The 22,548-nt window shown below is 42.4% G+C and overlaps 1 protein-coding gene across 6 annotated transcripts in view; it reads left to right on the top strand.

The window, feature by feature from the left end:
• The window catches only part of GPATCH8 (G-patch domain containing 8), a 116,686-nt gene extending 94,372 nt beyond the window's left edge, over positions 1 to 22,314 (top strand). For 5 of the 6 annotated variants that reach the window (XM_032396659.1, XM_032396662.1, XM_032396664.1 and 2 more), the window contains 3 exons: positions 12,063 to 12,112; positions 13,263 to 13,393; positions 16,280 to 22,314. In XM_032396659.1, the coding sequence (XP_032252550.1) occupies positions 12,063 to 12,112; positions 13,263 to 13,393; positions 16,280 to 20,168 (4,070 nt within the window). In that variant the 3' untranslated portion in view covers positions 20,169 to 22,314. The remainder of the gene's footprint in view (positions 1 to 12,062; positions 12,113 to 13,262; positions 13,394 to 16,279) is intronic. The other variant, XM_032396660.1, reaches the window with a different exon arrangement.
• The last annotated feature ends 234 nt before the right edge of the window (positions 22,315 to 22,548 follow it).

Raw genomic sequence — 22,548 nt, 5'->3', positions numbered from 1 at the left:
ACCCTGTATTAGTAATCCCTAGTTTGTATCTTCCATCAAATTTTCACCATTAAAAATTTCCAGAGAAATAATCTATCATGTTAGTGGTAAACTATTAGTATAGACAGGATCCTGAACACACCCTTATCTTTATTAAGCACAAATAATCTTTCAAGAAAAGGCTACATGGTCACCCTCATTTGTGGTGATTGGGCGGGGGGGGGGGGTTGTTATCATATGCATCTCACTACTCAGTAGTTTTTCTCAAATTTTCTAAGATTTTTGTGAAAAAAGTCATTGACTCGCAAATATTAAGACCCAGTCTGATCTGCAAAGATGAAAAAGCTCATGAGACATTTTTGCTCTTAGCAGTTTAAACCTCATTTTAAGGTGATAATTTCAATACATTTTGAAGGAAAGACCTCTCCATTCCTCAAGAGATAGCCCAATCTGTGATTCCTTTTTATATAACTTAGTCCTGATATGCCTCAGTGCTTAATAATATTAGTATCCATCTTCTGTCCCTCTTGGCTTAGTTACTTTGAAACTAAACATTTTTCCATCTCTACCTCCTCACCTCTTTGATTATTTTGCATATCTAAAAACATGTCTACTAGTGGATAGGATCATGGAAACCATTTTCTTGAGCTTTTCATAGGACCTAAATTTCAAACTGCAAAGAGCATTCTCTTTCTCAGAGGTACATTTGTAGCAACACAATAATAGTGCCTTATTTTTAATACTGTTTTTTGTTGTTATTGTTGTTTTGCTTCCTTTGGTGCCTTGTTACCTAGTCAGGATTCTCCCAGTCTTACTCTCTTTTTATTTGTGCCACTAAGGGTCCTCCTCACCAGCCTCCAGTACCTAAACCAGAGATCCCAAATTATCCCACAGATGTATTTTGTCTGGCCTTCATAGTATTAGATTTTTTCCCTTTAATTTTGGTTGGTTTCCAGTTTTTAAAAATGAGATTTTATATAATTCAAACTTATCTTGAAAAAATGAAATACCTAAGAACATTGGGCCTACATTTTAATGTAACAGTTGGCTAAAGCTCAATAGTTGCTATCTCTTCAGAAAGGCACGTGCTAACTAACTCTTCAATTAGCTGTGGTTTCCACTTTATCTTTTCTCTTACATCAACTTGTATGACTCATTATTATTAACTGTCAGATCCCTCTAGACATTTCAGTTTGTGACCCAGGCCTGTACCTTCCTTTTCTCTCCACACAGGCTTCCACCCACAGGCTTCTAATTGACACTGGGGAAGTAGCACATTGAAAAGCTGCCTCCTTATTCCTCTTTTAAGTGTTGGGTCCAACTTCTTTGCAATTTCAGAACTATCTGCGGTAGTCTGATCCAGTTATCAAAATCTGGTACTGTAAAGCAGCTTTGAGAAATTCTTTTTACTTGTAGAAAAAATCAGTGTCTTGGTCAGAGGAAAGAACACTTTCAGCCTGCTTCTGCTTTCTGCTAAAAGCAGTTCAGTATTGGGGTGCCTGGGTGACTCAGTCGTTAAGCCTCTGCCTTTGGCTCGGGTTTTGATCTCAGGGTCCCGGGATCGAGCCCAGCGTCAGGCTCCCTGCTCAGCGGGAAGCCTGCTTCTCCCTCTCTCACTCCTCCTGCTTGTGTTCCCTCTCTCGCTGTGTCTCTCTGTCAAATAAATAAATAAATAATCTTAAAAAAATAAAATCGGTTCAATATGAAACTCATTTTACATTTTTTGAAAAAGGCTGAAATCTCATTTAGTACTATGTCTGTTTCAACTGTAAAAGTAGTGGTTTTATGAGCTTTAAATAGCTGAACTAAAACAGAGGAAGCCTATAGTAGCCATCAGTGACTGCTCTACAGAATGGAATCTACTACTAATTTAGTTAACTTTGTCTAAACTGCTACAATTGCTTTTTGACTGTTACAATATCCGGTAATACATATTACCAAGGAACAGAAATTTTAGAGTTTTCCTCATTACTCAAAAATGAAATAGGTTCTTAATTGAAGTATTTTCTGAGAAATTCCTTGGTGATAGAAGGAACGATCATTTTTGGACTTCACATGGCCTTCATTCAAGTTTGGAAACTTCATTAAAGTTTCACTGTTTCCTGGTTGCATTTTGCCTCTCAAGATCTTTTACTGTATTTGATCCTCCGTATGCTTGGTACATGGGCATTAGGACAATAAGCACATCAAAACCAGTTGGACCTTTGGCAAGCCATTAGAGATTTGAGGAAATTCAGACTGAGTTCCCCTTTTTGGTGCTACTTTGATATTCAGTGCAAGGGAAACACGAGAGTAAATTTTTAAAAGGCAATAAAAAATTAAATAAAATTGAGAAATAGTTCTAGGGCTAAAATAAAAAAGAAAATGAACTCTTCCCAAAAGAAGTGAAACCACAGGGGCACCTGGCTAGATCAGTTGGAGCATATGACTCTTTATCTTGGGATTGTGAGTTAGAGCCTCACATTGGGCATCGAGCTTACTTTAAAAATAATAATAATTTAAGAAAAGAAGTGAAACCACCAAATTAGATGCCAGTGAAGATATTCTACACATATCTATATTTCATGTGTTTATGAAATGTTTATCCTTAGAAAACCATAAATTGATTGTAAAGTTGTGAAATAGATTAGGAAAACCATAAAGTATTTATGAATCCCAAAGCTTCATAAATGTTGACTTAAATAGCATAAGTCACTTCTGAAGAGATTATGCTTAGAGAAGCAAAGGAAGTGTGAAAAGGGGAATGCATCTAAGAATTTGAGCATATTATAGTTTTATTTCAATAACCTGTAGCGGGGAGATGTACCTGTGTATGTTATTTTTCTTTGGAACTGTTCTGCTTAATACAAGAGAATTGACAGCATTTGGCTAGTGCTCCAAAAATTGAGCATGTTTTTTCCCTTTTCACTTGTTGAATCTTACTCACTACCACTGCTTTTGTTGGGAGTAGTCTTACATCCAGCTATCACAATCTAGATAACCTTGGAAAACTCTGTTTCTGTTTAGGGAAGCTGCTTTTGTGAGCAGGCAGGGGTAACCCTAAACAGACCCTTTAGGAACTTAGTTTGCTGGTAAACCCTATATTTTCTTACTAGGAATTTCTGACTCTGTTAATTATCTTGGCACACATTCCAAATATGAGTAAAAATGATCCTACCCTATTTATGTTCTGTAGTTTTCAGCCTGTTTTCTGTCCCTGTACGTTTATATTTATCAGAGTGACGCACTGTGGTGGAGATTCTTGCATGAGGGCTGTATGTTCTATTGTAGTCTGAAAAGGTAAAGCGACCTAAGAAACAATGATAAGTCTGTGAGTGGCAGTCCTGAAAAGAGAGCTCTGAACTGAGATGCTGCTGTTCCATTTGCTATACCTAAGCAGTTCTTAGGAATTACGCTCCTTTAAATTTTACAATGAGGGGCGCCTGGGCGGCTCATTTGGTTGGGCGGCTGCCTTCGGCTCAGGTCATGATCCCAGGGTCCTGGGATCGAGCCCCGCATCAGGCTCCCTGCTCAGCGGGAAGTCTGCTTCTCCCTCTCCCTCTGCCTGTCTCTCTGCCTACTTGTGCTCTTCTCTCTGTCAAATAAATAAAATCTTTAAAAAAAAAAATTTTTTTTTACAATGAGAGCAAACCTTTGCCTCCAGATATGATCTGGAGGGCTATGTCATTATATATATATAGATATAATATAGATATATATAATATACATCCTAATAATACATATATATTTTTTAAAGATTTATTTATGTATTTGAGAGAGAGAACATGCGCACAGGGGTAGGGGGTGTGGGCAGAGGGAGAGCAAGAGAGAGAGAACCTCAAGCAGACTCCCCACTGAGAGCAGAGCCTGACACAGAGCTCGATCCCACAACCCTGAGATCACGACCTGAGCCAAAATCAAGAGTCGGACGTCCAACCTACTGAGCCAGCCAGGCACCCCATATATAGTAATATTTAAAACTCATTATCCACCAAACCACAGTGGCATACCATTGCACACCTATGAGGATGGCCAAAATTAAAAAGACACATATGTTGTCTCCAACATATGTTGGAGAGGATATGAAAAAACTGGAACACTCCTACATTGCTAGTGGAGTTGTAAAATGGCGTAGCCCCTCTGGGAGACAGTTTGGCAGTTCATCAAAATGTTAAATATAGTTACCATGTGACCAGTAAATACCCAAGAGGAATGAAAATATATGTCTACACAAAAATGTGTATAAGAGGGGCACCTTCGGCTCAGGTCATGATCCCAGGGTCCTGGTATTGAGCCCCGCATCGGGCTCCTTGCTCAGCAGGGAGCCTACTTCTCCCTCTCCCACTCCCCCTGCTTGTGTTCCCACTCCCCCTGCTTGTGTTCCCTCTCTCCCTGTCTCTCTCTCTCTCAGAAAATAAAAAATCTTGGGGCGCCTGGGTGGCTCAGTCGTTAAGCGTCTGCCTTCGGCTCGGGTCATGGTTGCAGGGTCCTGGGATCGAGCCCCGCATCGGGCTCCCTGCTCCGCGGGAAGCCTGCTTCTCCCTCTCCCACTCCCCCTGCTTGTGTTCCCTCTCTCGCTGTCTCTCTCTCTGTCAAATAAATAAAAATTAAAAAAAATAAATAAAAAATCTTTAAAAAAAAATGTGTATAAGATTGTTCATAGTATCCAGAAAGTGGAAACAGCCCATATATCCATCAGCTGATGAATGGATAAACCAAATGTGGCACATCTGTACAATAGAATATTATTCAGCAATAAAAAGGAACGGCTTACTGATAAATAACAGCATGCACGAACCTCGAAAATATTATGCTAAGTGAAAAAAACCAGTCACAAACCCACCCATATTGTATGATTTTATATAAAGAGTTTAGAATAAGCATATCTGTAGAGAACATATATTAGGTTTCCAGGGACCAGGTGGAAAGGGGTAATGGGGAGTGACTGCTAATGAGCATGGAGCTTCTTTTGGGAGTAATGGAAATGTTCTAAAATTAGTGTTGATGGTTGCACAACTCTGAGAAACCCACTAAATTTTACAATTTAAATGAGTGAATTTTATGCCATGTGAATTGTATCTTAATAAAATTATTTTTAAAACCTCATTATCCAGCTTAAATTTTGGTGGTGATGATGGTGACTATATGTACATATACATATGTGTGTGTGAAAAAAACATGTTAAAGCAGGCACACCTGGTTCTGTAAAAATACACCATGTTTTAAGGCTTTTTGCTGAATTCCTGAACATATCAAAGCGAATATTTAACAATAGTTTTATGACATATTAATGTTATTTATTCATCAAATGTTATTAATAGTCATTGTGTTGCAAAATAATTGGGCATAAATGGTAAGTATTGTCATAAATGACTAATCAGGACTACTCTTAGCCAGCAAAAAAGAATGTATGCCCCTCTATTTCCCTCTGATGTTTTCAGTATCTATAATCAGCATTAATAGTTAAACTAGTTTTCTCTATTACCAAACATTTGTTTTTCTCTGTTACTTAATAACATTTATTGTCATCGCTTACTGATAAACATGTGCTACAAGAAAGAATTTACATCTAATGTCCACTAACTTGGATTTCCTTAACATTCAACTACAATCTTCCTTCCCTGAGTAGTTCAGTACTGAGGCTTTCTATGTTCTTTCCTGGTCTTTTTCTTTCCTTACACATGGTGCTGTTCTGGATGGTCTCATTCAGAAGTATCAAATACTGAGACTTGCATTCGGGTAACCTGGCCAAGTAATAGCTAGCATGATTACTCCACTTTGGGAAGGGGTAAGAGATTAATGTTGTGTCATGAGAAAGAGGAAGGAAACTGGGGAGAAGAGGTTATGGATTTGGGGTATGCAGGATTGATGACATAGGGGAAAGGGAGTGGTTGAGGTTCTGAAAAAGCCCAGTTGGGCTCAGTGGATGGAGCGTGCGACTCTTGATCTCAGGATTGTGAGTTTGAGCACCATGTTGGGTGTAGAGATTACGTTTAAAAAAAAAAAAAAAAAAAAAGACTGGATTATACTTAGCCAGAAAGAGATCGAGGTGCAAACAGTTTCTTTGCTGTTTCCTGTCATAACCAATAAATAATACATAAAGTATTTGTATTCCCTTTCCCAACAACTCATTTTAAAACTGAAACCAGTTTGATAAATGTTTATTGAGCATTTCTTTTGTGCCATAGACAATAGTATGTGCATTGCAGGGTTAGTACAAAGGAAGACTAAGCTTTGATCCCTGTTCTGGGAGAGTGGGGTTGTTTGGTGAGAGGAAGAAACCATGGATAATCTTTTGATCCTGAAGAGACAAAATCAGACTTTCTCTTTAGAGTTGAGTAAATATTAGAACATGGGATTTTTAGTGGCAATAGGAAATACTCTCTCTTTTCTGATGTCTGAAATTCCCTTCATCTGGAAATAATAGCCTATTTTTTTTTTAATTGTGATAATAGGTTTAAAATACTTGAGAAGGGGGCGCCTGGGTGGCTCAGTTGTTAAGCGTCTGCCTTCGGCTCAGGTCATGATCTCAGGGTCCTGGGATCGAGCCCCACATCAGGCTCCCTGCTCGTGGGAAGCCTGCTTCTCCCTCTCCCACTCCCCTGCTTGTGTTCCTGCTCTCGCTATCTCTCTCTGTCAAATAAAATCTTTAAAATATATACATATATATATTTGAGAAAGATAGTAGATGTATTCCTAGTAGATTATACTCGATCAAATATAAAAAAAACTTACAGCATCAATTTTTGTTACAAAAGATGCAAAAAATATTTTATTAATCCAGACCCATATTTTGTTGTTAGGGAAAATTATGTGCAGATGTATCTTTGTCTCATTCATTCCCAGGTCAAACACAGTGCCATTCCGTGCTATTCATACTCCACATTGTTGATAATGTGGGCAGATTTGTCACCCACATTAAAAACCTGTTAAGATTTACCAGATTCTCATTTCTCTGGTTTAATTTTTTCAGAGTTGGACATGGAGCAGGAGTTTGTGCCTGGAGTAGACATTTTGCTGCCCACACAGTGCTATGTAGGCTGTGTTTTAAGAACTGGAATGTCATTTACATTGAAGTGGTCTTTAGTCCAAAGAGCCATAGTTACGTAGTTGGGTATTTCAAGTGCTGGATTTTTGTTAAGGTCTGTCTCCCCCTGTATTGGTCTTTTGGGAAATTTAATGGAAACCCCAGCTGCCATGTGATTGAGAATCAGTGAGAAATGGCCATTTTGTTTTGTGCTATAAATGTATACTTTCTTGGGAACATGCTATTGGTTTTTCAGACCAGAATCTTCAAACCCTTTCATTTTGAATGGTGTTCAGTCTCCCTTTTCCTTGAACGAAATATTGTCCAGCTAAAAATGTGTTACATGGCTTAAATATTTATTAATAAGCGTTAATAGTTCAGTGAAGAAGCAAAGTTATTAACAATACTTCAGAAAGCATACTTTATAATTTTTGGAGATAAGGTCATAGTTGCTTTGGAGTTTACCTTAAATGATTAATTATATCCACTCAGATCAGTCTGTGTCCCAGTTTGGATTCTAACTTGAATTTTTATGTATGAAATGAAATTTGCGCAGCCTTTCAAAACTTTCTGGGTTAATGACACATCGATAATATTTGGTCTCCTTACATAAGCCCTGTCTCCGACAGGCAGGTATTCTCTATTCTCTGTTCTCACCTTGAAGAAGTTATCTGAAGTTGTGTTCCTCTTTAGAATTTAAGAGGAAAGTAAAAGTATAGGACACAGAATTTCATATGAATATTCAGTTGCAAATGAGCCAGGCTTTTGGAATAAAATAGCCAACTTTGGAAAACCTGTTTCTGAATTAGGGACTTTTACCCTTACAAAAATTACTTTTTATATAGGAATTGCGAACTTTCTGATTCATATCTTTTTTTTTTTTTTTTTTCTATTTGGCCTATTTATTTATTTATTTATTTATTTTTTACGTAATCTCTAGGGGTGCCTGGGTGACTCAGCTAAGCAGTCTGACTCTTGATTTTGGCTCAGGTCTTGATCTCAGGGTTGTGAAATTGAGCCCCATGTCAGGCTCCACGCACAGCGTACTAGCCTGCTTAAGATTCTCTCTCCCTCTCCCCCTCTCTATTTCTCTCTCTAATAAAATAGTAATAAAGTAATCTCTACACCCATCATGGGGCTCGAACTCATGACCGCAAGATCAAGAGGGGCATGTTCTACCGACTGAACCAGCTAGGCGCCCCTGGCCTAATTTTGTCCAGAAGTAAGGGGCTTAATTAACATTTTAGGCTATTTGATTCTCTAAAGAATGAGACTTCTTGGGGTGCCTGGGTGGCTCAGTTGTTAGGCGTCTGCCTTCGGCTCAGGTCATGATCCCAGGGTCCTGAGATTGAGCCCTACATCAGGCTCCCTGCTCGGTGGGAAGCCTCCTTCTCCCTCTCCCACTCCCCCTGCTTGTGTTCCTGCTCTCGCTATCTCTCTCTGTCAAATAAATAAAAATCTTAAAAAAAAAAAAAAAAAAAAGAATGAGACTTCTTGGGGCGCCTGAGTGGCTCAGTCATTTAAGCATCTGCCTTCAGCTCAGGTCATGATCCTGGAGTGCTGGGATCAAGCCCCGTGTCGGGCTCCCTGCTCAGTGGAGAGTCTGCTTCTCCCTGTGCCTGCCGCTTCCCCTGCTCGTGCTCTCTCTCTCTCTCTCTCGCTCTATCTCAAATAAATAAAATATTTTTTTAAAAAAAGAAGAATGAGACTTCTTTACTGGATGAGATTAATAGCTACGAAGACCATGTATATTATATTAACTTGACAATGTCCCTAGTAGAGTTATGAAAATATTTCATATCAGGGGCGCCTGGGTGATTCAGTTGGTTAAGCATTCGACTCTTGATTTCAGCTCAGGTCATGAAATCAGGGTTTTGAGATCAAACCCTGCCTCAGGCTCTGCAATGGGTGTGGTGCCTACTTAAGATTCTCTCTCCCTCTCTCAAAAAAAAGAAAATATTTCATATCAAATTTTCTACAAATGGTAAAAAAAAGTTATTTGGGGGAAAATCAAGGATCCAGTGTTTTTTTTGTTTTGTTTTGTTTTGTTTTTTTAAGATTTTATTTATTTATTTGAGAGAGAGAATGAGAGACAGCACAAGAGGGAAGAGGGTCAGAGGGAGAAGCAGACCCCCGCTGAGCAGGGAGCCCGGTGTGGGACTTGATCCCGGGACTCCAGGATCATGACCTGAGCCGAAGGCAGTCGCTTAACCAACTGAGCCACCCAGGCGCCCAAGGATCCAGTGTTTAAGCCAAATTATTCACCAGGCATTTACCACTTTCTGTAGACTTACTACTGTTCCATGCACGTTAGGGTTGATTACAAATGTCAGCTATCTGAGCCTCATGTTGAGTGTAGAGATTACTTAAAAAATTTAAATTTAGGGGCGCCTGGGTGGCTCAGTCATTAAGCGTCTGCCTTCGGCTCAGGTCATGATCCCAGGGTCCTGGGATCGAGCCCCGCATCAGGCTCCCTGCTTGGCAGGAAGCCTGCTTCTCCCTCTCCCACTCCCCCTGCTTGTGTTCCCTCTCTCACTGTGTCTGTCAAATAAATAAAATCTTTAAAAAAAAATTTTTAATTTAGGGGCACCTCGTGGCTCAGATGGTTAAGCGTCTGCCTTCGGCTCAGGTCATGATCCCAGGGTCCTGGGATCGAGCCCCACATAAGGCTCCTGGCTCAGCAAGGAGCCTGTTTCTCCCTCTCCCTCTGCCTCTCTCCCTACTCATGCTTTCTCTCTCTCTCTCTCTCTCTATCTATCTCTGTGTCTCAAATGAATAAATAAAATCTTAAAAAAAAAAATTTTTTTTTTAAATTAAAAAAAGTGGGGGCTCTGGGGCTTCTCCCACTCACCCTGCTTGTGTTCCCTCTCTCGGTGTCTCCCTGCCAAAAAATAAATCTTTAAAAAAAAAAAAAAAGTGGGGGCTCAGCTCTGTTGGTAGAGCATGGGACTCTTGATCTCAGGGTTATGAGTTCGAGCCCCACATAGGATGTAGAGATTACTTTAAAAATAAATAAAAATAAAATTTAAAGAGATCAGCTATAGTCTGTGCCCCAAATTAAAAGGGAAAGACAATATTGAACAGTTTTGACATACAAAGTGCTTTATATTTATTTTGACACTTACACTCATAAATCTATTGCCAGAATGGCTCTATTTTTCTAATGGGAGAACTGGAGCTTAGAGAGATGAAATCACTTGGCTGGTGATTAATGAATTTGAACACAAGTCTTTCTGACTCTGAAACTACACACAGACTGCCTTTCTGAAGGGCAGGAATAAGTATAGTCAGTGCAAAGTATGGTGGTTGCTAGATGAGTGCTTGACAAAGTATTAAGATAAGACAGTTCAGAAAGAAGAAAAATTTATGAGGTATGAGTAGAGACTTTGTGAGGGGAATTTAGTTTGACCTTGGGTAGAAAGGAAAGACTTGGAATTAGGAATCCATTTTTATCATCTAAATGCCCTCATCTGGGAGAAAGACCTCAAACATACATTATGAGTTTGGGAGAGTTACCAGGCCCTATCTCTAAGGTTTGGGTTAGATTCTGGGGTTCCCAGTTTTACATTGAGACCCCAGACTTTAAAGTGTGTAAAGGTGGGGCACCTGGCTGGTAGAGCATGTGACTCGATCTCGGGGTTGTGAATTTGAATCCCACATTGGGTGTTTAGATTACTTAAAAATATAATCTTTTAAAAAATAATAATAGGGGCGCCTGGGTGGCTCAGTCGGTTAAGCGGCTGCCTTCGGCTCAGGTCATGATCCTGGGGTCCTGGGATCGAGCCCCAGGTCCAGCTCCCTGCTCAGTGGAGAGCCCGCTTCTCCCTCTCCTTCTGCCTGCCACTCTGCCTACTTGCGCTCTCTATCTGTCGAATAAATAAATAAAATCTTTAAAAAATAATAATAATAAAAAATAAAGTTTGTAAAGGTGATTTAAGAATGTTTGCTACACCCCATATAGGTGTATAGCTTTGCCTAGAATGGGGCTGCAACTTGGATTTGTTTTACTGATATCATCCCATTTTATTCCCTCCCTATCTCCAGTTATGTTGTGGTAGGAATTTGAGATAGGGCATCTTCAGGATGATGTGGACATAGTTTTATCCCTTCTACTTCAAAGTTGCACCAAGTGGTTGCTGAATGATTGGAAAGTCGAACCTGTGTCTGACTTAGCCTGGAAACTCCAGGCTTTGATAAAATGCTCATTCTTTTAAACAGTGTCCTTTAAGGGTAACCCTTTCGGGTCCTCTCCCTCCTCAAGAGCTTTGTACTATGACTTTTCTGTTGCTCAATAAACCTTGCTTTGCTGCCCTCCAAAAAATAATAATAATAATAATAATAATAAACAGTGTCCTTTAGTTTGTGAAATAACTCCTAAAAGTAATGAAATATTTGTAAGAAGGAAAGAAATGATGAGGCTCAGGGAGATTTTGCAGGCCTATGGGGTGGCTAGAGAGAAGATGGCAGATATGAGACAAACATGTTCTATTTAAATTTTGGCCAGAAAACTTGGTAAATGTTTGGCATAGAAAAAATCTAGGTTTGTAGCCTGAAATAATCATATAATAGTCCTGACAGGCTCTTTCTGCCTCATTCTCCTTGAAAGGAGGAAATTGGAATTCATATTTATTCAAAATAGTTGATTCACCATCTTGAAGTGGTTTTTAAAAAGTCCAAAATTGTGGATAGTTGGCTTTAGTAAAATATTTTGCCGGCTGTTGGTTACTTGAACATTCCTAAAATAAAGGTAAATGAAAATAAGATAGACTGTTTTTAGGTAGCAGTGGTCTTTCCTAAAGTTCTATTAACTGTCCTTCCTGAATGCAGATAGGTCTATTTATCTAGGAGAGATTATTACTGTGTCAGTCTATGTGTATGTACACATATATGTGTTGTACAGCTGCTTCCCTTCTCCCCGACCCTTTCAGAGTTGATGGCTTTGTCCCTGATTGTTCAGTATAATAGTTTGCAGATTCACTAAGAGAGCCTGTGTAGTAATGCTTGCTTTATTTTTTTTTTCTCTTCCACTCTTGTTTTATTTTTACTTTTTTTTTTCTTTGTGATGTGACATTTTCAGCTGATGTATTGAAAGCAAATCCTTCTAATTTGGGAGCCCAGATCACAAGAGTGAGTTTTTCTACTAGTGTCTTTAGCTGTATATCTTTTTTTGTGTGTGTCTTTTCACCCTTTTCCCCCTCCCAATTCAAAAGTATTCAAAACACATTTCATAAATATTAGATAAGAAAATTCCTCTGTCTGTTGAACATCATGCCTTTCCACAAAGCAATGTCCACTTTATATTGGGTCAAATTCCTTTTCCTAATGCTATTATAAAAGCGTAGGCTAATGTATGTGTTTTGTTTTGGTTTGTTTTCTATATTATCTAGTGTGTTGGAAATAATTTTAGTTCTGTCTTCATTGCAGATATGTCTGGACTTTGTCACCAGTGTGTCATAGCACTGTTCTTTTTTGGTTGTTGTTTTGTTTTGTTTTAAGGAAAATTATATAGTAGTTTCTGAGAATGAAAAACCCATTCTTTTATCAGGATTTTAAGTAATAAATTCTTTGACTTACCTCTATTCTCCCTCCTCATCCCCTGGATGTTCCTCTGAGGGCCATGAAGGAATGAAAGAGCTATACATATTACTCTCTCATTTCAGCAGACTGACCAGCTGCAAGTGGTCAGACTGGTGAGCTCTGAACATGCGAGCATTGGAAGACGGTTTGTTTGATAGTCACAGGAAAACTGTTCATGCTGAAAAGAAATCATAGCACCTTTTTATGGTGAAATAAAAGTTTTCTATTTGTTATTTTGATTCAAATAACCTCCCATGTAAGCTGTACATTGCTTTTTAAGATCTTACACCTGGGTAATTTTTTGTACTAGCCTAACCCCTTTCTGTTCTCTTTGGCTTGTGTTATGACAGTTTATCTCATGTTCTGTTTGTCTAGTTTTGCATCCTGGAGGAGCAGGTGATTAAATAGTCCCTTTTCTTTCCTCCTAGTGTTCTAAGATTTGCTTGTTGCTTCTGAAATCATTTAATTTTGCCCCATAAAGCAAATGGTATGCTGTCCTAATTAGAAGTGCAGGTACTCCAAGTGTTTTATCCAAAGTAATCAGCCATTGTGTTTTCAGTTACTGTAAGAATATAACAGTGTGTTCTATGCTAGCAGTGTAACCACTGATTGAAGTAAATATTCTAAAGGCCTTGTTTTCAGGACCCCCAAGTTATTCCAAATCACCCACCCTCTATTCCCTTTTTTTTTGTTACCCCAGAGATTGAAAGATCTTAAACAGAGAGAGTTTGCTCGAAATGTGTCTTCAAGATCCCGCAAAGATGAGAAGAAACAGGAAAAAGCCCTTCGGCGGCTCCATGAATTGGCAGAGCAAAGGAAACAAGCTGAATGGTGAGGATATTTTCTCTCAGAGGGTTCTACAGATAGTTTTAATCCTTAAATTTAAGAATTATAATCCTTATTAGTAAATCTTTCAAACTGAAAGCCTATCTCTTATTACAGTATAATATACTGATTTGATGAATATACACTTCTGAGTTCATATCCTATCTGTGTGATTTTAGCTATCTAAGCTCTATGCCTCAGTGTCCTTATCTGTAAGATGGGAGATGATAATAACAATTTACTTCTTGCAGTCGTTTTGAGGAGTGATTATCTTTACATCAGAAGTGCCTTAGGGGCGCCTCGGTGGCTCAATCGTTAAGCGTCTGCCTTCAGCTCAGGTCATGATCCCAGGGTCCTGGGATCGAGCCCCACATCGGGCTCCCTGCTCAGCGGGAACCCTGCTTCTCCCTCTCCCACTCCCCCTGCTTGTGTTCCCTCTCTCGCTGTGTCTCTCTCTGTCAAATAAATAAGTAAAATCTTAAAAAAAAAAAAAAAAGTGCCTTATAAAAGAGTGCCATAGAAGATGCTCAGTAAATCAATAAATTATATAAATATTATTGTTTCCATTCTCCAACCTGTGTTTTATAGAAAAGCACATATATTACAGTATTCTATTTTATAACTAAACAGTACTGGGGCAGAGACTCAAGTGTTGTAACTTCCTTTTAAGTACTATACAGCCTGTACTAATCACTGAAACCTAGGGAATTCTGTCCATTTATTACTCTGCAGGTTCCTACGTTCTTGAGTGTTCTTTTTAATCTTCCTTCATGATTCTTGATGATTATCAATTTGGGGGCTGGTATTTAGCCTTAGGTGGAATTCAGCCCACCTAGGGCTGAATTTCTAAGCAACTGGACTTTGGGGACCCAGTCTTTGAGCATCTGAGGATTCATGAGGTATGTGCCTCGATCAGAAAGACTTAGGCCCCCATGTTTGTTTTTAATAGCTGGCCAGGACCAAAGGAAGGAACTGGTTACAGTGGAAAGAGAAACTATGATTGTGGCTTTCAAAAGTTCACAGCCAAGTTGGGGCCACAGTTTCCAAGTTCCTGCCTGGACTTACTAAGTTCATTTTTGTCTCAGGATCCTTTTTTTTACTTATTTACTTCTCTAGCATTTTGGAGGAAGAAGGAAGGGAGAGAACACATAGTATGAGTTTTGAAACAGAATTAACCAATGAGCTCTAATGTTGAGTTAAGCTGCCTGTAAACTGGTTCTGATTCCTTCTTTGGCAGCTTTTTATATTATCACACATTCCTCTTGGGCATTTTGCAAGGGTACCTATTCTAAAAGTATATACCAGGTCACTTTCTAATTTGGGACATACTTTAATACATGTTTTTCTTCAGAGGTGACTTGTAGTTCTCAGTTTTATAAATAAGCAGTTAAAAGATGACCAAGTAATCTCTTGGGAGAAGAAGAGGTTTTGACCCATCATCAGGTATTTCATTGTCCCAGAATTAATGCATGACCCCATAGTAAGTGTTATTAAAGCAATTAACATGGCAAAGACTAAGCAAAAGAACAAAATAAGATCTGTTTTTCTTCAATTTGAGGGTCTTTTTGCCATGGGGTAGGTTTTGTGACACAGTGTAAGTGTCTCTTGCTATCTAAATCTTTTGGGTTCCTATCTTCCATTAGCAAGAGTCTAGATAGCAAGGGATACCACATTATCCACATATATTTAGTCTCTGAGTTTAGGACAGCTAGTAGCTAAGGATCAGATAAAAAGGCTTCATCCAAACAGATATCTAATTCTCCTCACTTCTTGAATTTGGCTTGAAAAATACCTCAAGTGGATAGTCCACACACTGAAAAAATTTCAGACATGAAATGAGTTTAAAACACTGGCTTTGGGGCTCCTCCGTGCTCCTGTTTTCAGAGCTGGGAAAGCTTTTGATAGCATCATGATCATTATACAGAAGGCCCAGAAATTACCACAAAACCAAAGCAAACGCTTTGATGTGGTGCCCAAAAAATAGGCACAGACTCTTAGTTTCTGAAACAGACATACTAACCACAGACTACCATGGAGTAGCATGGTGGAGGTTTCTGACAATGTTAAACTCAGAAAATAATCCGCATTTTTTTTTTTTTAAAGACTTTATTTATTTATTTGACAGAGAAAGTGAGAGAGGGAACACAAGCAGAGGGAGTGGGAGAGGGAGAAGCAGGCTCTCTGCTGAGCAGGGAGCCCGATGTGGGGCTCGATCCCGGGACCCTGGTATCATGACCTGAGCCGAAGACAGACGCTTAACGACTGAGCCATCCAGGTGCCCTGAAAATATCCACATTTTAAAAAATCAAATTTGAAAATATGGAGGAAATTAGAGGGTTTTTTTTTTTTTAGCTGAGTGAAATACGACCTTTGTGAATAGATGTTCAACCATATGTTTGATGGCATTCTGATGGGTAGGATGTTTCAGTAAGAAAGAAGAACAGGGGTGCCTGGCTGGCTCAGTTGGAAGAGCACGCGATGCTTGATCCTCATGGTTGTGAGTTCAAGCCCTACATTGGGTATAGAGATTACTTAAATAAATAAACTTAAAAAAAAAAATACAGTATGGGTCACGTTTACTAGGTGGTGACAAAAGAGTATTTGAACTGTGTGATATAGCTTCACTTTTTAAATTTTAGATGCTTAGGAAGAAATGGTAGTAACTGGCTGGTGCTGGGAATACGGCTAATTAGTAGATGAACAAAATGAGACTTTGCCTAAACTCACAGAGCCAGTTCTCTTTTTAGCACAGGGCTAGGAAACGACCACCACGTAGTGTCCTTGAGGCTACCTACAATGAATGATGGAACATAAGAGAGAAGTGTTCTATAAGAAGTATGAAATGTACCCCTAAACTTTTTTTGTTTTTCATTTTTCTAAACCATTGTGTAGTGCACCTGGAAGTGGTCCCATGTTCAGACCAACCACGGTGGCTATAGATGAAGAAGGTGGAGATGATGATAAAGATGAATCAGCTGCAAGCAGTGGCACAAGCACTGCTGCCTCCTGCGGCCCGGGATCTGAGTTCTCCACAGATAAAGGAGGCCCTTTCACTGCAGTACAGATCACTAGTACCCCTGGACTGGCACAGGCCCCTGGCTTAGCCTCCCAAGGCATCAGCTTTGGCATTAAGAATAATATAGGGACTCCACTGCAAAAATTGGGAGTGTCATTTTCCTTTGCCAAGAAGGCTCCTGTCAAACTCGAATCAATAGCATCAGTTTTCAAGGACCATGCAGAGGAAGGGACCTCTGAAGATGGAACGAAAGCTGATGAGAAGGGTTCTGACCAAGGACTGCAGAAGATGGGAGACTCTGACGGTAACAGTAATCTTGATGGTAAAAAAGAAGATGAAGACCCTCAGGATGGAGGGTCCCTTGCCTCAACATTATCTAAGTTAAAAAGAATGAAGCGAGAAGAAGGAGCTGGAGCTGCAGAACCAGAGTATTACCACTACATTCCCCCAGCACACTGCAAAGTAAAACCAAATTTCCCCTTCCTACTCTTCATGAGAGCCAGTGAACAAATGGAAGGTGATACTAGTATACACCCAAAGAATGCCCTAGAGAGCAAAAAAAGCAGTTCTCCCAAGCCTAAAGGCTGCATCAAGGTGGCAGCAAGCCAAGGAGCAGAGAAGACCATTGATGAAGTCTGCGAGCAGCAGACGGAAACCAGTGTCACAGAGCCCTCAGAGCCTGGAAGCAAGGCTGAGACAAAGAAGGCCTCAGGAGGGGATGTAAGTGAGCAGAATGTAGAGAGTCCAAGTCAGAAGGTCACAGAGAACCAAATGTGTGAGTCTAACCCTTCTAAAGAAACCTCTCAGATCACCCCAGCAGGGAAAGAAAGCCAGGAGGGACCCAAACATCCTACTGGTCCCTTCTTTCCGGTTTTGAGCAAAGATGAAAGCACTGCCCTCCAGTGGCCATCAGAACTCTTAATTTTTACCAAGGCAGAACCCTCCATTTCATACAGTTGTAACCCTTTATACTTTGACTTCAAACTTTCAAGGAACAAAGATGCCAGAACTAAAGGGACGGAAAAACCAAAGGATACAGGAGGCTCCTCAAAGGACCATCTCCAAGGCCTTGATGCCGGTGAGCCAAATAAAAGCAAGGACGGGGGGGAGAATGTAGAACATGCCTCAGGAGGCAGAATGGACGCACCTGCTTCAGGGTCGGCCTGCAGCAGCGTGAACAAGCCGGAACCTGGGGGCAGCCACGGGTCAGAGACGGAGGACACAGGGAGGAGCCTTCCCAGCAAGAAAGAACGATCTGGGAAGTCCCACCGACACAAAAAGAAAAAGAAGCACAAAAAATCAAGCAAACACAAAAGGAAACACAAGGCTGACCCAGAGGAGAAAAGCTCTAAGACAGAGTCTGGGGAGAAGTCCAAGAAGCGCAAGAAACGAAAACGAAAGAAGAATAAGTCATCAGCTCCAGCAGATTCTGAACGGGGACCCAAACCAGAGCCCCCTGGGAGTGGTAGCCCTGCACCCCCCAGACGGCGGCGGCGAGCTCAAGATGCTTCCCAGCGGAGGCCCCTCCCGGCTGAAGAAGGGGGCAGTGGCAAGAAGGATGAAGGAGGGGGCGGGGGCGACTCCCAGGATCATGGTGGCAGGAAACACAGAGGTGAGCCTCTAGCTTCCTCCTGCCAGCGAAGAGCCAGCGCCAAACGGAGCAGCCGGGCCAGCCATCGGAGTCGCCCCAGCAGCGGAGAGGAGGACAGTGATGATGCTTCGTCGCACCGGCTGCACCAGAAGTCTCCGTCCCAGTACAGCGAGGAGGAGGAAGAGGAGGAAGACTCGGGCAGCGAGCATTCCCGGAGCCGCTCCCGCTCGGGCCGGCGCCATTCCTCACACCGTTCGTCCCGGCGCTCTTACTCCAGCAGCTCGGACGCTTCTTCAGACCGCAGCTGCTACAGCCGACAGCGCAGCTACTCCGATGACAGCTACAGTGACTACAGTGACCGGTCCCGCAGGCACTCCAAGCGTTCCCATGACTCTGACGACTCCGACTACGCCGGCTCCAAGCACCGGTCCAAACGGCACAAATACTCGTCTTCGGACGACGACTATAGCCTCAGCTGCAGCCCGTCCCGAAGCCGCTCTCGGAGTCACAGCAGGGGGCGCTCGCGGTCGCGGGGCCGCAGCCGCAGCAGCAGTTGCAGCCGCAGCCGGAGCCAGCGCAGAAGCCGCAGCACCACGGCGCACAGCTGGCAGCGGAGCCGAAGCTACAGCCGAGACCGCAGCCGCAGCACCAGGAGCCCTTCCCAGAGATCGGGTTCCCGGAAGGGCTCATGGGGTCACGAAAGCCCCGAGGAGAGGCGTTCCGGCCGTCGAGACTTCATCCGCTCCAAAATCTACCGCTCCCAGTCTCCCCACTATTTCCGAGCAGGCCGGGGAGAAGGTCCTGGCAAGAAGGAGGACGGCAGAGGAGACGATGGTAAAGGGACGGGCCCACCCTCCCAGAACAGCAGTGCTGGCGCAGGACGGGGGTCGGAAGGTGACTGCAGCCCGGAAGACAAGAACTCCGTCACTGCCAAGCTGCTACTGGAGAAGATCCAGTCAAGGAAAGTGGAGAGGAAAGCCAGTGTGAGTGAGGAGGTGCTGGCCACCCCTAATAAAGCCGGGCTCAAGCTCAAGGACCCCCCGCAAGGTTACTTTGGGCCCAAGCTCCCCCCATCTCTTGGCAATAAGCCTGTCCTTCCACTGATAGGGAAGCTCCCAGCTACCCGAAAGCCCAACACCAAGAAATGTGAAGAGTCTGGCTTAGAAAGGGGGGAAGAGCAAGAACAGTCAGAGACAGAAGAAGGGCCTCCGGGGAGTAGTGATGCCCCATTTGGACATCAGTTCCCTTCCGAGGAGACAGCTGGCCCCTTATCAGACCCACCCCCAGAAGAGCCAAAGTCTGAAGAAGCTACTGCTGATCACCCTGTGGCTCCACTAGGCACCCCAGTGCACTCTGACTGCTATCCTGGGGACCCCGCCGTCTCCCATAACTACCTCCCTGACCCCAGCGACGGGGACACCCTAGAGTCCTTGGATAGTGGCAGTCAGCCAGGCCCTGTGGAATCCAGCTTGCTGCCTATAGCGCCAGACCTTGAGCACTTCCCCAGTTACGCACCTCCCAGTGGGGATCCTAGCATTGAGTCGACTGATGGGGCTGAGGATGCTTCCCTGGCCCCCCTGGAGAGCCAGCCCATCACCTTCACCCCCGAGGAGATGGAGAAGTACAGCAAGCTCCAGCAGGCCGCACAGCAACACATCCAGCAGCAGCTTCTGGCCAAGCAAGTAAAGGCCTTTCCAGCCTCGGCCGCCCTGGCCCCAGCCGCTCCAGCCCTGCAGCCCATCCACATTCAGCAGCCAGCCACAGCCTCTGCCACCTCGATCACAACTGTTCAGCACGCCATCCTGCAACATCATGCGGCAGCAGCTGCCGCTGCCATTGGAATTCACCCCCATCCTCATCCCCAGCCACTCGCCCAAGTACATCATATTCCCCAGCCCCACCTAACCCCCATTTCCTTGTCCCACCTCACTCACTCAATCATCCCTGGCCACCCTGCCACCTTTCTCGCTAGCCATCCCATCCATATCATTCCTGCCTCAGCCATTCATCCTGGGCCCTTCACCTTCCATCCTGTCCCACATGCTGCCCTCTACCCTACCCTGCTTGCTCCACGGCCTGCTGCAGCAGCTGCCACTGCCCTCCACCTCCACCCACTACTTCACCCCATCTTCTCAGGTCAGGACCTGCAGCACCCGCCTAGCCATGGCACATGATTTGGGGGATGGGAGCCCAAGAAGGGCCAGGGAAGGTGACCTGTATATCTTCCCTCGGGGGTGTTGAGCCATTAATACCAGCAAGTACAAGCTGGGATGGGCAGTGTCTGACAGCCAAAGAACCAAGTTTTGGCTTGCAGGGGTGGTTTTAGATTTGAGGTTTGCTTTGGGTTTTACTATCAGGGATTTTTTTTCCCCCTTCCCCCTTTCTGTTTGTCCCTTCCTCTCCTGTGTTTCCAAGCTAGGGAACACCAGTAAGTGCTCCTCACCCCTCTGCAGCAACATCTCCAAACTGTCGAGTTTGGATACTCCTCTCCTCCCTCTCTCTCCTTTTTATCCTCTGCTCTTCCCTTCTGTAAATTGTAAAACATTTTCTTCCTCTCTGGCCGGCGGTTTGTCCATCTGGTCCTGCCCTCTCAGTGTCTTTGACCATCCCTTGGTGACCTTCTTGCTATCCCGGGTGAGGTGGAAAGGGAGTCTGACCTGGATCCAGATGCTACTCAGGCTGTATTCAATCCACTTCCCACACAGAGCCACACACGTGGCCCTGTTGTCCTCATGTCCCTCATCCCAGAAGAGATATCTGCATATCCCAGAAAAGAAGATCTTATCATGAATAGAAGCTATGCGGAACCTAAAGTCGCCCGTGTGCTTCCCCAGAGAGGAGCTCATGTGTCTGAAGGGTGTATTTTCTTCTGTCATGTTGATGTTTCCTTCTTAATTTATAGGATTTTTTTTAAATGTAAAAAATTGCACTGAACTCTATAAACGTAAATGCTGCTTTTTGTAGCTCATATAAAAAAAGGTTCCATATTTGTAGTATACTGCAATAATATTTTTTACATCCAGCTCTTTAAGTGATCCTTGTTCTGGTGGCTTTGTGTAAATATGTTTGCCCTAGTTGAATTAAGAAACTTTAAAGGTTATAAAATGAAAACAAAAAATAAAGTATCTGTTTTCTGCTAGATGCAAAAATGACTAAGCATGTATATTTTATCAAGCTCATGTATTTTTTGAAGTTATGAACTATAAAAATGTTAAAACAAAAAAAAGGAACATTGTTTAACATTTTTTTGCTGGGACAAAATGTTTAGTTCATTTGCAGTAGGTGGTGCCCCCAGCACTGGGATTTTTGAACTAATGGGCAGCAGTCAGCTGGGGGTGTCAGAGGGATCCTCAGTTACGACATTTCCCATCATCTGTTATACAGAGAAACAGGAGGGCCCACAGAGGAGGAAGGAGAGATTCGAGAGCTTTATTCTCTGGAAGCAGTGAGATTCAGAGTGATTTTCCGGGGGGTTTCCTGGGTGCCTTGTTCCAGGCAGTCCATTTGCCTTCCTAGTACTTAGCCCCCTCTGACAATTTTTTTTTTTAATGTGCCTTTTGGGATGGCTAGAAACTGAAGTAGAAGTAGACTTGAGGATGATAGAGTTGGGACAGTGTCTTCCTTCTCATGTGGGGAGGTGAGCACATTTATAGATACTGCAGATTCTTTTGCTTCACAGTTTCCATGCCTTCTGCCCAGCTTAGTTTAAGCAGTGAAGACTTTTTTTTTTCCCCTTTTCTCCCATGACACCTACCAGAGGAAGTACCACCTCAGTTCCTCTTCCTCCTCTTGCCTTTCACCAGGACTCTCAGACCGAATTAACATACTGACCCATTTATATTGCAGGTCTCATCTTTGGTGTAGTTAGCATTTCCCTACCTATTCCTGTGGCTAGAATTGGTTGGGTGGTCACTGGACAGGAAGAAGCAAACCCTACTTACTTGGGCCAAGGCTCTATGTTCTGCCTTTCTTCTTAGATTCCCAAAAGAAAAGGGGGTTTGAGTTTATGAGAAGTGAGTGCTGGGCTAACAAGGCTCTTCACTGAGCCTCCTGCCTGTTCAGTGCTCCTCATCTGATTCAGAAGCATCACTTTTGATAGCTAGCACTGGAAAAATGAAATCATCTGTTTGAAGTGAAGGGACTCATTTTTCTTTGCTTTCAGCCCATGTAAATATTTAAATAATACAGTATTAACATTTTTGTGCTGCTTCCCATTAGCTTGTAGATTGAGCCATACTCTGGCTGCCTCTCTACCTTCCTGGGGGCAGTTTTCTTTAACTTTCAGAATAGTGATTTTAAAACTTAAAAAAAAAAAAAAAAGGAAAAACAAAATAACCTATCCTTACTTACAAGCATTACAGATTGTATTTAACTTTATCACATATGATAGAGATATATATGCTGTAAAATTAGGGAAAGGAACTTTCTAATAAACCAATGATTTGTGGAAACTTGGCAGTCTGTTGTGATTGTTGCCCCATCCATTCAAGCTGGGAAGGGATGGAGTTACGGGCTACAAATAACATTTTGTGAAGTGATCAGGGGATAGATTCT

The sequence above is a fragment of the Phoca vitulina genome, unplaced genomic scaffold (assembly GCF_004348235.1).
Source record: "Phoca vitulina isolate PV1807 unplaced genomic scaffold, GSC_HSeal_1.0 scaffold92, whole genome shotgun sequence".
Classification (NCBI taxonomy): Eukaryota; Metazoa; Chordata; class Mammalia; order Carnivora; family Phocidae; genus Phoca; species Phoca vitulina.
Note: the sequence above shows the minus strand (reverse complement) of the source record. Positions and strands in the feature narration are given on the sequence as shown.